This window comes from Varroa destructor, unplaced genomic scaffold (genome assembly GCF_002443255.2).
Source record: "Varroa destructor unplaced genomic scaffold, Vdes_3.0 BEIS01000002.1, whole genome shotgun sequence".
In the NCBI taxonomy this organism is placed as follows: domain Eukaryota; kingdom Metazoa; phylum Arthropoda; class Arachnida; order Mesostigmata; family Varroidae; genus Varroa; species Varroa destructor.
Window position 1 is genome coordinate 25,797,258 of NW_019211455.1, and position 14,726 is coordinate 25,811,983.

Sequence of the window (14,726 nt, forward strand, 5' to 3'; positions counted from 1 at the left end):
CACCTCTCCGACGCGCGGCTGAGGGTACCGAGGAGGCGGGGCGGTGAAGACCCACCTTCGCCAATCGGAGCCCCGCTCACTGTATATTGGCAGAGGCTGGCGGACCAATGGCGAAGCGAGGATCGGCCGATCTAGACAGGAACCGATGGAGGAGGGCAATCGAGTTAAACAATCAGCGGGGTAATTGTTGTGGCGGGGAGGCCATGATGTCACTGACGGAACCGCCTGATGTTGATGAAGCTGCTCTTGTCGCGGCCGCTGCTGTTACCAGCAGCGGATTGAGGCCAGCTTGCCAAACAACGGGAGAGGCGCCTCGGTGATCGTCGCTTGCCGACTATTCCGTAAACGAAATGGTCGTCATCACCAGCCACCGCCAGCAGCAAGCACCACGGCCCGCCGTACCCATTCTGTCCCATGTGATGCCCGGAGCCGTCAAAGGAGTTCCCGCGCGCGTGCAAGTGACGTGTCCTCGACGCTAATACTGTATTGCTACGCGATAACCACTGCTACTGCTATTACGATTGGGCGTACGGTTGACTGCAACTGTTGCCCACGGATTGCGCTCGTATACCACCCTATCAGGCTATGCCTTGATGTTGGTACGACTAGCAGCTAGTCTACTGCCCCAACACCAAATTCTGCCGATCGAATTTCTGTCGTTTGCCACGTCCTCTGCGCCTTTAAAAAGGATAACACCATGACGCAAAGTCAACCTTAGTTTAATTGCGCTGATCGATAAGGCTTTAGTCTAATTTGCTAGAAGATTTGACTGCCTCGTCCCTTTGAAGGGCCCCTGCGCCTGGAAATTGTTGAAGCTTTGCTGCAGGACCTATAAGGACTAAGAGCGAAAGAAAGAGAGAGAGAGAGAGATAGGCAGAGGGAGCGAGAGAGCGAGAGTGATAACTTGGCGAAGAAGTGAAGGACTGTTACTTCTACCAGCCGGATTCGGTTTGAGCTTAAACTCGAATGCTAGAAAACGGATTGTGAACGTGATGAAGTCGCACAAACAAAAGCAGAAAATAGTTCGATCACTTCGAATAGAGCAGACGCTTTTGTATTTGCTGCGTAAGATAAGAGAATTAAATTATAAGGACCTTTTTCCAATGCTTGGATTTAGCATCAGTGTTCCCCTGGAAGTTGCTGTAAATCTGTAACCCTTGTATTTACCGGAATCTAACAAATGTTTTAGAATTTAAAGTGTTATTGTTTTACGCCGCAGAAGACGCATAGTTTTCAACTTTAAATCGTGTAAATTTTGTATCAAATAACATACTATATATGCATTGATCACATCCATTCATAAGGAGTAAACATGCTTTTCTAAGACTGCAGTTTCAAAATAGAAATATCTAATTTCCCAAGTCATGGGAGCAACAAATAGCATACGATCGAGCTGCTGCATTCTTAATGGAGAGAAAAAAGGATGTTTCTCCTCCTTTTTTCGTGAAAGAATCGAAACGACCAAGCATCATACACTGGTTTTTATGGCGGGTCCTGGTAAGTGTGTTTAAGCCAATACCTCAACCAATGTATTTAAGAAACGTTATTCGTGTTTCTGCTAAGAGATAATATAAAAGTGACGATCCACCTTCCTACGACACATAAGGCTGGAATTTTTCTCGCCCCGAGTTGTTCTCTCTGCATACCTACAATAGAATGCTCGGGTTATTTTTTAATGGGCGAAGACTCTAATTGTGAGCAACATTTGTTCTATGAAACCCGTGAAAAATTCGTGTGGATCTGCTTGTGTACTAGTATCTGTGCGGTAGGATGTATAGGTGACGTAAATTTTTAAAAATACATATATATTTCGCTGTACTTTTTGTCCGCTTTCATTTTACATCGAAGCAATGTCTAGAAAATAATACTAGGTGTACGAAATGTGCAATTTTTTATATTTAAGACATCGTTACCGGTTTCTACATTAGCAGTGAAAATTTGACCAGTTTAAAAACCTCCGTTTACCCTGGACAAAGATCTTCTTAGTCCAGGGTAAACGGGAAGCCCGTTCTTAGTGGCCTGCTTAATAATAATGATGCTAGGCTGCTATATATATATATATATATATATATATATATATATATATATATATATATATATATAGTAAGATTGATGGATGAAGTCCGCCACAAACGCACGAGTCCGATGGCTCGTTATTTCCTGAGAAAACGGAAAAGCTCAAATGCGATTGGCAGTAGTGTATATCGGTGAGCCTTCCCTGAAAAAAGTGTTACACAGGTGCCCAAAGAATAATGGAGAGCTTGTAGCAATGTATTAGTAGACTACAAGGGCCGCTAATCATAGTTATAATTTGGTTATATTTAAAACGGCTATAGAAACCATGCTTTTCCTCTTTCTTTTTTACGATAACTGCGCCATTATGCCTATGTGCTAGATAGACCCACACATATAGTGATGGCCTGCGATATGCCACCTATTGCTCTTCTGTGAAAAGGAAAAGGTAAAAAAACTAAGTGATTTCCCTGAAGCAACTGCAGACTTAGGTAAGCTATCTAAAAACTAATGAAGGCCCGCATTAATCTTTAACCTATCGATGCGAAATTTAGATTTTATTTTGTTCCTATGAAATTATATAACGAGATGATGACCTTTCCTCATAAACTTGGGAAAAAGGTAGACTATCAGATGACATCTTGTGAGAACATGTTGATACTTCACCAAGATGCAATTTTTTTCTAAGTGCAAGTTACGAATATCTGAAATAGATTTGGAAAAGGGAAGGTACCTAAACTCGATCAACTGATGTATGAAGAAGCGACCGTCGATCTCAGTTAGTTCATATTTCTATGGGACATTGTGCTACAATACACACCCACCCAATTGCAGATATATTTTATAAAGACAAAGAGTAGATAAAACGAGCTTGTAGCGAATGAATGCCATTTTGCTCGTTCACTTCCCACATTGTTATTATTAAACTGTGTGTAGAGCAATAAATACACTTATGCGTCTATCGATTTACAAAGATAGAAAAAATAATTGAAACATTTCTGCAAGAACCTCGACGAAGTGTGTGAAAGTCCAGCATCTATAATAGTACTGCCCTGAGAGATGTTAAAAAAACGATAACTTCGTTTGTTTTTTTTCGAAAGTGGGCAACTAACAGCCCATGTGTTTGGACTCTCCCTATATTTCGAGTTTTCCGTGCGGTATCGCCGTCAACCATCAGATGCCTGGCTCCCAGAACAAATCGAAGTGTCGCTAGACGCAAATTTGCACCTAAACCTTTCAGATTAGCAGGTCTATCGCGTATTTAGCCTACCCACATATAAGCCGCAACAGGGGGCGAGAAAGCTTTCGCGCGCATATTACTAGTAAATTGACAAACAAGATTTTCTCTGTACAGATACAGTACATTTGAGTATGTGTTTTTCTAACAAATCTATTATAACTCTTATAGATGTAAATGACGTTTTGTTAATAATCTACTGAGCCTCGATGATTCAAAACGAGTCATCTTCAAAGGTGGTGCCATCATCATAAACGCAACACTACCATGGTACTATTTAAGAACGGTTAGTCCAATCAGTTCCCTATCTCAGAGGCTCTTGGCGACGTACTGCTTCAGATTTATCTATTATTATTGTATATAGTAAAATTTCGTAAACGTTACATTATCACTGTAATATTTTCTTATGTAAGTGTTCAGCCTTCCATAGGCTTATAGTAATAAAACTTCTTCACCAAATCATGTTTAATCCGACTACGCTTACATATATATATGTAGCCCCATGAGTTTCTGGGTCACCGGATTGGTATTCTCTCAAGTTCTTAGCAGGACTTCACTGCAGGACTTCATTTCACGTTAAGATGTCCATGTGTGTCTGAGTGTATACACCCGCCGAGTATTACAAGTTCCATTTCATCTTGCACGAATTCGACTAAGATTGAAAATACATTATTTTGTGATAGTGTTCCTAGGATGATACTGATAAGCTGAAACTATTCTACATGTATTATTACCTTGCTGATATTTGCCTTTAGCGGTAAAAAGCTGAGTGATACGGAAATGCTGCGAAAGTGCTTAACGATCAATAGGACCTATGATGCTTTTCACCACGTCAAGAAAACGATATTGACGCGTAAGATGAAGATAAATGACGACAGCGGAATCCGTGTTAAATCGAGAAGTGATATAATTAATGATGGTATCTGACATGGTTAAGCTTTCTAATTGTAGCAAGCGTGAACGCTGTATGGCACGCAAGTATCTGTCATAACATGAACTTCAACCTTTAACGGATTCGTAAACTTACCTTCTTTGCATATCTTGCGTGGTACATGTATGTGAATGGCAGGGCTTAATCCAATGAATTCTAGTTTTTCCATTCAGAGGTTTCGCTGCCCAAGCCCATTAGTTCAGTGAAGCATTGCTTCGAAAGGCCCGACGAAACCAAACTGGGCATTGAAACTGATTGTTGAAAATACTATTAGCGACCTAGCTAAACCCTATACAAGTAGCAGAAGAGCTGATTTTTCATTTACAAGTAAGTGTGTAGTTGATTCAGCTACCTACATCAATTTATCCGACTCTAATCGTACAATGGTTTTATATACATATATTTATCTTTATTAAGATAAATATATGTATATAAAACTCCCATGTATACATTTATCTTAAATAGACGACTGGGAAAAATCGCGTTCAGTGATTCATGCTAACGCCAGTATCTCGATGATTGAGTAGGTAATTATGCTTTGGCAGCTACATACGATCGAATATAATGCACGCACTTCACGATGGTATTCTGGCCAAGCTCCTTCAAAACGCAGCCATTCTCATACTCATTCAAGAGTCTAAAAGCTACACGGTTCGCCTGACGCGCGAAGCGCTGCATGGGTCTGGATGGTTTCTACTGTCAATGCTACCACGTTGCACTCCAGGTGCGGATAATCCTCTGTCGTACCTTCTGCCGGCCGCATGGAAATCTTATCGAGAAAGCCAGGGAGAGTAAGAGGGCGCGAGAGAAATATAGTTCAGGTCGTCATCATCATCATCGTTCTAATTCTAGCTCTATCAACCTCACCAACGAGGTAACTAACAACGCCAACGAACGAATCGAGTGCAGATCCATCGGATCCGCAGCTGTGTTCAAGAGGCGGACACTGGATGGCGGGAATCGAGAAGCAAACGAACGAGATTCAGACCAAAAGCTAGACGCATGTAGGGTGACGGTGTAATTCGGTGGGACGGTCGCTGCAGACCGATGTTGCTACCACACATTCGCGTACTGTATACCATAGTTCTTATATATGCCTATAGCTAGTCTAACCTAGAATAACCTAAACTAAGCGAAACTGCAGTTATGTATGCGCATCAGTAGCAGGCGATTCTGTGTTGTCCTGTTCTGAGCGCCGTTTCGAGAGCGGCTGAAGTGGTTTCGAGTACTTTCGAGTACCACGGAGAAGACGCAACGCACAGCCGATCAAACTCTGGCAGTGACAGTCCAGCCAGTCACACAGCCAACAAACCAATGGCGACGACCAATGGACGGCTGCGTTGTGAGACTGCCGAAGAAGGCATGAAGCTGAAGTACCTAGCTGGCTGTTGCCTGCCTGCCCGCCTGCCTGCTCGCTGGTCCAGCCCAGCCGCTACGTGCTAGCTCAATTGCCTGAGGTAGGCACGCAGTTGTGGATCACTGGTCGGTCTTTGCAAGCAACGGGTAGCCATGACGTAGTATTGGCAATAGCAGCAAACAAGCGCCCTATGTAATAGCATTCATCCCAGTGAAGCGGCAGTAAGGAGATACTTGAGGAGGTTAGTTGCGCCGAGCGAAGCAACTAAGTAAGTTGCAATGACAGAATAACATACGGTCTGGAGTATCGATCGATTGTTGATGATGAGACACTCTGTATTCGCCACAAGCATGGCAGGATATGATGGAACAGTATCTGGACGGAGAGCGTCGGACCCTCATAGAAGATCTAGTTGATTCAACGCAATCCCTGAACATTAGTACAACTAGGGCGTCAAACTATATATTGTCCCTTCTCCTCAACTTTCATGGAACAACAGGCGAACAGTTTACAAGTGTCGACCTGTAAGTACAGGATACAATTACTATCGGCAATTACACCTTAATAACAAGAAAAAAAAAAGACGGGTTCAAGAGACGACATTGGTGCAATTAGAAATTACAATTATGACCATGGCAATGTTTTTCATCGTTTTATTGCTGTCAGATGACTTAAAATCTCGTGAACTATGTTAAGCCCTACCTCAATCCCGTATCCTCTTTAGCAATGCCATAGACAGATGCGATAGATGACTTGATACTTCACTTCGGTTCGGTCATTTTTATTTCTATTTTTTTTCCCGCCAAGCAAAGCTTTGAAAAATTTGGTACTAAATATATATATACTAAATTTTTGTCTATCGCGATAATTCTTGTAACTGTAATTAGCTAATTAAAACGACAATGTTACGGATAAGGCTCTTCGAGTTATTAATTCAAATTGGGAAAATCGAACATTTAGAGTACTTCGATGGAATAAAATTGTCATAATAAGTTCAAAGCGTTTTTTTCTATTTGTTTAATTCGCTTATGGTTCGAGGAAAAAGAATAGTATATTTGTTAGCATATCCTTCTTATGTACGATTTATACGCCTTTTTTCAAAAAAAAAAAAAGGTATATTTTTGCCTGTTTTTTTTTGTAGTGCCCATTAAAAAATAGATAACCAAAACATAAATGATACCTGAATAGAGCTAGCTGAGTACCCTGTGCCTAATGCACCCGCTCTCGCTGCGTATGAGAGCTGCGAGATCGTCTGATCGATTTTTTCCTGCTTTTATTGTGTCTCCGAAAGGTCTTGACTTCAAGAAAACCAAAGTTCATTAATTGAAGTAGCTTTTAGTCTACTTTGAGAAAAATTTAATGAATGCTTTTTTCTAATCAGTATTTCTTAGCTAGTAAGGTAATTTTCGCCCCGCAAATGGTGCAGGGGGCACACCAAGAGCTCTATTGTTTAAAAGGTTAGAGTTGAAATTCGCGTATAGTCAACATAAATAAGCACCCTTATTACATATATAAACGACATGTGTAGAAATACAGGAACCGCTAGAACCGCACAGGGAAAGACACACCTAAAACCTTAGGCATTTAAATTTCCCGGATATGACACGGGTTAAACACCGACAGAGACCCATTGTGTAGCCATACGGCAACCTATTTATAAGACTCGTAAAATGCTTCCAAAACAACGTAACAGGGCAGTGTGACATGATATTATAGATTATACCTTATACATCTTTGCGCCGAAAAACATTGATAGTCAAAAAGAAAATTAGGAACTCAATGCCCTGCGAAGTGTTTATAGTTGTTTATTCCTATATCTGCTAATCACACAAATGTATATAGCCTGGGTGAGCTAAAAAGTGACGAATTTACGGTGTATAGATCGGAGAGGAGCAGCAATGTTTTTCGCAGCGTTGCGACCGTAACGTGTATGATCTATACCTGTGTAATGGAATTACTTCGAACGAGATCGACGGAATAGTGTGATATCTGAATGGCGAGAGTCGACCATCCTAGCAATGTTCCCAGAGTTGTCAATAGACTCAACGGAGAAATGAACAATTTACCCAACGATCCTGTATCGTAGATATTGACGTTGTTGATTGTACGCTCTGGTGCCGTTCAGCGTGCCCAAAAAGGAACGTCTCTTACCACGGGTAAATCTTTAGGAAAAAATCGTAGGATATGGTGTTAGAGTATCGTTTCGCTTGATGTACGTTATGATATGTTCTGTACTATTCAGACGAGAGGGTGGCTTACTAATGGTATACCATTTCCGGCGGTCGATACAACGCTGGCTAGAAAATAAAATGATAAAAGCCTCATGAATTTTTTAAATTGATGAGGCTTATCATTTCGTTTAGAGATTATTTAAATAAATTTTATTACCTGGATTAGTAATCTAAACTAATGGTAGCCAAAATACCATGCTACTGAAGCGAGGGGAAGAAATTATTGAAAAAAGTAAATCGGTAAATGTATGGTATGTCTCCGGTACGAGTAAAGCGAAACCGCTGTTTGTACATAGCATATTGATAATGGCCGTATTTTTAAGATACGTTTACTAGAGAAGATGAAATTATTTTAAAAAAATAGGTAATGATGTATACTTTTTTTTCAACAAATACAATACAATATGGATATATATTAACGAATATTATTTATTTACTATAGCATGAAATTTTGCTCACCTGTCAATAATATGGTATCTTATTTTGCTCTGGTCTCTTTTCTATGCATTCTTTTCCTATATTTTCATTATTTAGCGCATTGTTCTGAGTTTCGCTACTTGTATCGGCCGGTAGTTGCATTGTTGATAGCAGCCAGACCGTAGCGAAACTCACTGTCCTCTAACACGTCCCCAAGTTCGGTAAGCTATGACCCCCGTTTACCCATTTTCAAAATAAAGATGCATAGGGCGTAGGGAGTTAGGAGCACTTCGATGTCTTGATGTCGCATATCTTTTCCGTACAAACCCTAAAGAAAAACGTCAATGCAATGCTTAGCTACAGCGAACCTCTCTCGAGCATTTACCCTGGCTTAAAAGGACCCTAGATTAACCGACCGCCCGCTGACACCTGATGAATGATCGATTAAAAAACAAGACATTGATTTAGGTTCACACAGTCATATTGGGCAGGATGTGATGTTCGACTTTTAGAATGCCCTCGTGTATATTGGTGGGTATCTCTTCTCCGCTTATTGCTTTTGTTGCCCTTAGCGGACTCTGGCTGTTCGTTACTGTCCTGCTGCTGCGGTTGATTTACGCCGTCTGTAAAAGATTCATTTTGTTTTTCCCTCTCGCGCTCTATTGAAGCCGTCTGTTTTTCTTCGATTTTATCACTCTTAGGATACTTCGAGTGATGGCTTTTAGGGCCAGTTCGAGAAATGGCATTAGGACCGACCGTTAATTTTCCTTCTCTGCGTGGTGCCAAGCTATCCAAGGTCCCTACATCGTTTAAGGCTCTTTGTTTACTTCTCTTGTTACACAGCCTTGTATTTTTAGCGCCCTTAGTCAATGCCTATAAAATAAAATAATTATCTTACTCAAAATATAAAAACTTGTTACCACATTAATCCATTGACAGCCTGCACTCCAGCCAAAGCGTTCAATGCTCGTAAAATGTATTGGCTAAATTATTTCACATATTATCCCAATTCATAAGTAAAAAAGTTCGTATCAAAGAAATAAGAGTGTGTAGAGTAAACTGACCACATCCACAACTGTCGGTAAACTAGATCCACAACGTCTTTTTGACATAAACTCATTAGTCGTTACGTCAGAATCCTCTGTTAGTTCCTAACATATGAGCCAAGGTACAGAAATTAAAAAGCTGATTCTGTGTGTAATTTTTGAGGTTTGACATCTTTGACAGTAGAAGGTTCGATTTTTCTTTCGAAGCAGTTTGGCTTTTTCTAGTGTTAACCGCATTGACCAGGTGAAACAAATTTGTAGTGTCACAATTTACAAGTACGCCTACCTGGGCAATAACCCAGAATTTAAATGGCTGAAAAACACGAAACAATTTACGCGCTACTCATATGTCCAGCTGTTTCCAACCTCACTGATTGACTGGGATAAAGGCAATTCACTAATATGGAGTACGCCCCCTGGTTAAATCTGGTCCTGTTACTATATCAGATGTAATTAGCATTGCCAAACGCAGCGCGGCAGGCGGGCCGGGGGGAGAAGAGAACGGGCTTCATCCCCTGAAACATATATCTAGTATATTCAGCTCAATTATGGAGCTCTTTTTTCGTTAACTAAACAACTTCACAATGTATATTTTGAGAAAAGTTGAAATAAACCATTATCAATGTTTTCATTGTCACCTTTTTTGAGCGGGCGCGGTAAGCTAAATGTCGAAGCTTCTTCTGTCGATTCCGCGTCTTGGGCTTCTTGTACGAACCACGGCCCTGGGTACCTGGACTGCAACTGATTATTCTTGTTATGTTCTGCGATAAACGGAACTGCAGCGTCTGTAAAGTAATTGGCACAAAGAGACACACGAATAAATGGGTTAGTGCTTTACAAAAAAGAAGCCTATAGTTTGTAATTCATATAATAGGAAACTGGGTATATTAGCCCCTTCTGCTGTAGTCTAGCAACGAAATGCCCGTGTAGATAACTGAATAAGATTTCAGAATTTTTCGGGATAGTCTCTGACGCAAAAGGAACAAAATATGATAGGGGCAATCTTTATAAGGCCAAACATAGGTCACATTTGTGTTTTGTCTTTTTTCTTTTTTAACCTGAAAATGACGTCGAATGAGACACTATTGACTGCTACGGTCATTGTCTAAATATTATATTTAATCAGGCTCTTGCCTTAGAGACGCCGATATAGAACGCCCTTAGAAACAAAGAACATCGTAAACCGGAGCCTCATTGGCGACTACTAGTTACTATAGAAGACCGACACTAAATTGCCTTGCAATACGGGCCACTAACTTAAGTTAGGATAAACTATAGCTTATGTTAATTCTACATTAAATGTCTTTTGAAAGCGTTGGATCGCCATGGTATCGTGAGAAACAAAAATCAGAATCCATAGGAAACCAGGAAGGTATGGCGACAGCTTTGCGCATTTATTCTTTCGTATAACATCTTTGAAACCAAATGTGGGCCGAAATTCCGCCGACTTTCTGTCAACTATTATGTCAACAATTTATTCTATATATTATTATAGTATTTCTGTCAACAAAAATGATTATGAACAAAAGTGCTTATCTTTCTTCGTTTATCAATAAAATTTATTACTTTCTCTTTTAGTCTTTTAGATCGCACTCTTGTTTAGCTACTGAACAGAAGTCAAAAGAATAAATAAAGACATTCTACAAAAACTATTTGGTACTGTACATTTTGTTTAATGAGGTTAAAGCAAGATTTGTGAGTTTGAATACCCGAGAAAGCCGAGGCAGATGGTTGATGACGGTCGTGAAGTTGTTCGTATCGCAGCTAATAGCATTTGAAATAGCCGGCGTCTGTAACTTCTTTGCCTTAGACGATGCTCGACGTCTTTGAACAAGAATAGGATGGATCCCAGCGGCCGCTAGAGATTGTTGGTGAGCAGTTGGGACTAGCCCTCTAACGTCCTTGGAAACGACATCTCGGGGGCTTTCCACTGATGAAGTGGAATAAACTTGTGATGCGCTGCAACTGGAAGGAGGGCTTTGAGGTGACTCGGTAGTGGAGACCGGAGGTGGTGAGTCACCAATATCAATCTTCGATCGAACCAAACGATCAGGCCGATAAAGGTGCTGCTCGTTAGTCGCCTTTGCAGCGGAACCACCGCTAATGATGAGACGGCGCACTGTAGATGTTTGGCCACTAGTTTCGCAGTCACGTGACAGGTTATCAGAGCTCACTGAATCGGGACGAGTCGTGGCAGCTTCGGGCAATGACAGTGAGTGTACGATATGCGTATCATTGCAATTATAATGCCTATTATAGAACGTAACTTGACATGAGGAGGGCAGAACGATCGGCGGCAAATGTCGATTTAACAACAGAACACAACTGGGATAGTGCAGTATAGCAGTGATGCTTATCGGATTTATTATATAAGATTGGCCGATCGAGTTTGCCAGAACTGGTGAAACGGCGCACGTGTAGCCTCGAGCATTAGTCAGTAGTGTAACTGTGTGAACATACATATCTTGGTCCCCCACAGCGTTAAAGTCTTACTCGCAGCCCTTTTCGGGCGCCTCCAATGTCGGACGAACAGTATTTAGCCCTAATTTTCACAAAAACCCGGCGACAATACAAGATCTAACTGGTTTATAGGGTTTTACTGAGAGTAACATTTGCAAGCAGAAAGTTTCGTCGCCGCTGCGTTGTTTACAGATAACGGCGGGAATTGCCCAAACATAACACTCATCTAGATGAATGTGGACACTGGGTTAAAATACACTACGGCATAATACTCTCACAGGCGAATCACGAGTCTTCGTTCTTCTAGAACAGTATACGACATTCATGTAGACGAATAGGTATAGTAGTAATCGTGCTTTTTCTACATAAAGTCTTCCGAAGCTTTGTTTGCATGATACGTAAAAAGGCAACGTACACGCACACTGCGTTCCATAGGCCCAAGGCGTGAACAACTTCCCTAGGAAAGAACGGGAAAATAAAGGCGATTCGTTTTATTCGACTAGCCCGTTAACGAACCCCCCAGTCCCTGTAGGCATAAGAGTAGGTATAATGTAATAGGGCACCATGACACCTACGACCATAATTAGCGAGCAGTTTTAAGACATTTAGAAACTTTACTTAAGAATGGTTGGGACATACTAAACGCCACATTGATAAGGGAACAAGTGAAGTCCAAATGCTCCAAAACTTTTTTAAATAAATTATTTATTCATTATTTATACATTACGAACAACGCTTGAGATGACTATACGCTGGCACGAAGTGCATTTGTACACCCTCGGGCATTGCATTAATCTAGAAGATAAGTTCTCTAACACCGCGCTCACTCAAGTTTCTCCTTACGTTCAACTCTATCTGGGTGGGACTATACCAGGTACTAATTTGTCTCCCACCGAAGTGAGACTGAAAAGAAAAAATTATTTTCATAGAACTAATAGTGGATACCCTGTTTATGAGAGCGGCATATTATACAAAGTACAAATCACCAAACACGCAGCACGTATGCACAGTGGAACAAACTATACGCGTGTATCAACACACATACGTAGAGTTCAAAACTACTTCGGCTAGAAACCGCAGTTTATCTTTTTATACATGTTTATTATTACCGAATTTGTTAATAAACATTATAAAAAATCGACTTCGCATAAGGTTTTGTATCTCTTAGTCAGCTGAACGGCGACAGGTGGAATAGTTAGTTACCTCCGTCCAGTTGTCTATTTATAGTCGACACACTCGGACGTGCTAGTGTTTAGACTAAACAAACAACTTACCGAAAAGCCCGATCTAGATTTTACCAATGTTCAATCAATCCCTGAGCCCGTCGACGGTACTAAAGCGTCTTCTGTTTCGACCGGCTACTCCTTTTCAGACGTCAGACAAGCTAGCTAGTCACTAAAATTATTTATTTGCAAATCATTGTCGTAGGCAAAAGCGTTTGCACTCAAGGAACTCATCGGGGTATCAACGGACGTGAGTGATATGGACTTACAAAGCTCGGAAAGATCTGATTCGTAGGTGGTCTGGAATGACTGGAAGTTTGCTATAACACTACTGTTGCATAGGTTTTCTTTGTTGATATCGCAATGGTCATCCAAATTGCTATCAGCTAAAGAATGACTTCCTTTCTGTAGAAAGTTTCAACGATCATCCTCTATCTGTGCCGGTCCTAATGCCGCAGGAATCTCCCTTCCAAAGACGCGGCCCTGTTTTCAGTTATAGTCATTCGGGTATCTTTTTGCTGAGCCTAGGAAATACTGATTTGAATTTTCAAGACAGCGACTCAGACGCTAAGCCAGAATCTACTCACACAAGTCCTTGTGTGCGACGTACCTTTGTGACATCGCAATTCATTAACGTATTCTTTACACGCTTCTATAGGAGATTTAAAAAACGTACTTTTTGCATATGTTCCAGTTAGTACACATGACTGATTGTACCCTTGCGGTAGCAGCTGGGTAGGTGCTTGTTTTATCAGCGTCCTGCTGCGTAGAACGGTCATATGTTGTATGCCAACAAAAATAAAAATCAAGCTTTAGGCATCTGGACCATAACAACTATATAACTCGAAAGCTGTATGGGCTCTGGTTACTGATGCGCGGAGCGCATCAGTAACCAGAGCCCATACAGAAGAAGCCCGAGAATTGAATGAGGGAAGTTGGTCGACGTGCCTGCTACAAACATTAAAGTTTCAAGTATCTTTTTTTAAAGGGGACCACGTTTCGATGGCAATCGTCGGATGTCATAATTTTAGATTTGCTAAATCATCAGTGGGTGTGATACATTCTAGCCCTGTGAATGGCATCAGTCTTGTGTCGATGTCTAGGATGCTGACACGTCTGTCAAACAGTCTCATAGATAATAAGAAAATGCTTATTTTAAACATAGAAGCGAGAGAACGTGTAGGCAGACATTGCTGTCCATCGTAGGATAATCTTTGCGTTGACACAGAATACGCTATAAGAATGCTCAGTATGGGTGGCTCATTCACTTGGCCAAATCTTCGAGCTTCGATACTACGTGATCGCGTATTTTGTACACCTCTTTTTATGTTACGTTATATTAAAGATAGAGACGGTCTAAGTCATTCGAATAGGAAAGGATTGACGTTTAGGGTATTTCCGGTCAACTACGCAGGTTAGAATTATCGTTGCAATCTTACCTTCGAAGTGAACGTTTATCTATGCTCATCATCGGCTGCTACTGGCTTTTTCCTATACAACGAGTTTTGTTCTACAGCACGAATTTTCCATTGCCTTAACAACATCTTACACAGTTTATCCAAAATCGTCTTAAGAAAAACGAGTAAAAGCGACCGCTGACTCACAACTATTTGAATAGAGGCTGATCGGACTGATTGTCTCTATGGTCTATTGTATCTTGGCCGAATATAAGAGATTTTGCTCCCTAAAAAGAGCTAAAAAGACCTAGGGGCTAAAAGGACCTTACTGTACCGTTCACTTCCCAATAACAAGAGATCAGATTCTACATATATATCACTTCTGTATGTATATAATCACAGAAATGAGAGCAG

At 40.9% G+C, this 14,726-nt stretch overlaps 1 protein-coding gene across 3 annotated transcripts; it reads right to left on the reverse strand.

The window, feature by feature from the left end:
* Positions 1–8,178: 8,178 nt before the first annotated feature.
* LOC111245246 (uncharacterized) lies at positions 8,179–14,515 on the reverse strand. Of its 3 annotated transcripts, XM_022793350.2 has the most exons (5): positions 14,355–14,515; positions 13,592–13,674; positions 10,942–12,149; positions 9,871–10,017; positions 8,179–9,059 (listed from the first exon to the last, which is right to left on the reverse strand). In XM_022793350.2, the coding sequence occupies exons 3-5, from the start codon at positions 11,692–11,694 to the stop codon at positions 8,631–8,633; spliced, it is 1,329 nt and encodes a 442-aa protein (XP_022649085.1). In that variant the 5' UTR covers positions 11,695–12,149; positions 13,592–13,674; positions 14,355–14,515; the 3' UTR covers positions 8,179–8,630. The 3 variants fall into 3 exon arrangements, with proteins under 3 accessions (XP_022649085.1, XP_086836140.1, XP_022649084.1); XM_086980014.1 differs by lacking the exon at positions 13,592–13,674 and having other exon boundaries at positions 8,179–8,514; XM_022793349.2 differs by lacking the exon at positions 13,592–13,674.
* Between the last annotated feature and the right edge of the window lie 211 nt (positions 14,516–14,726).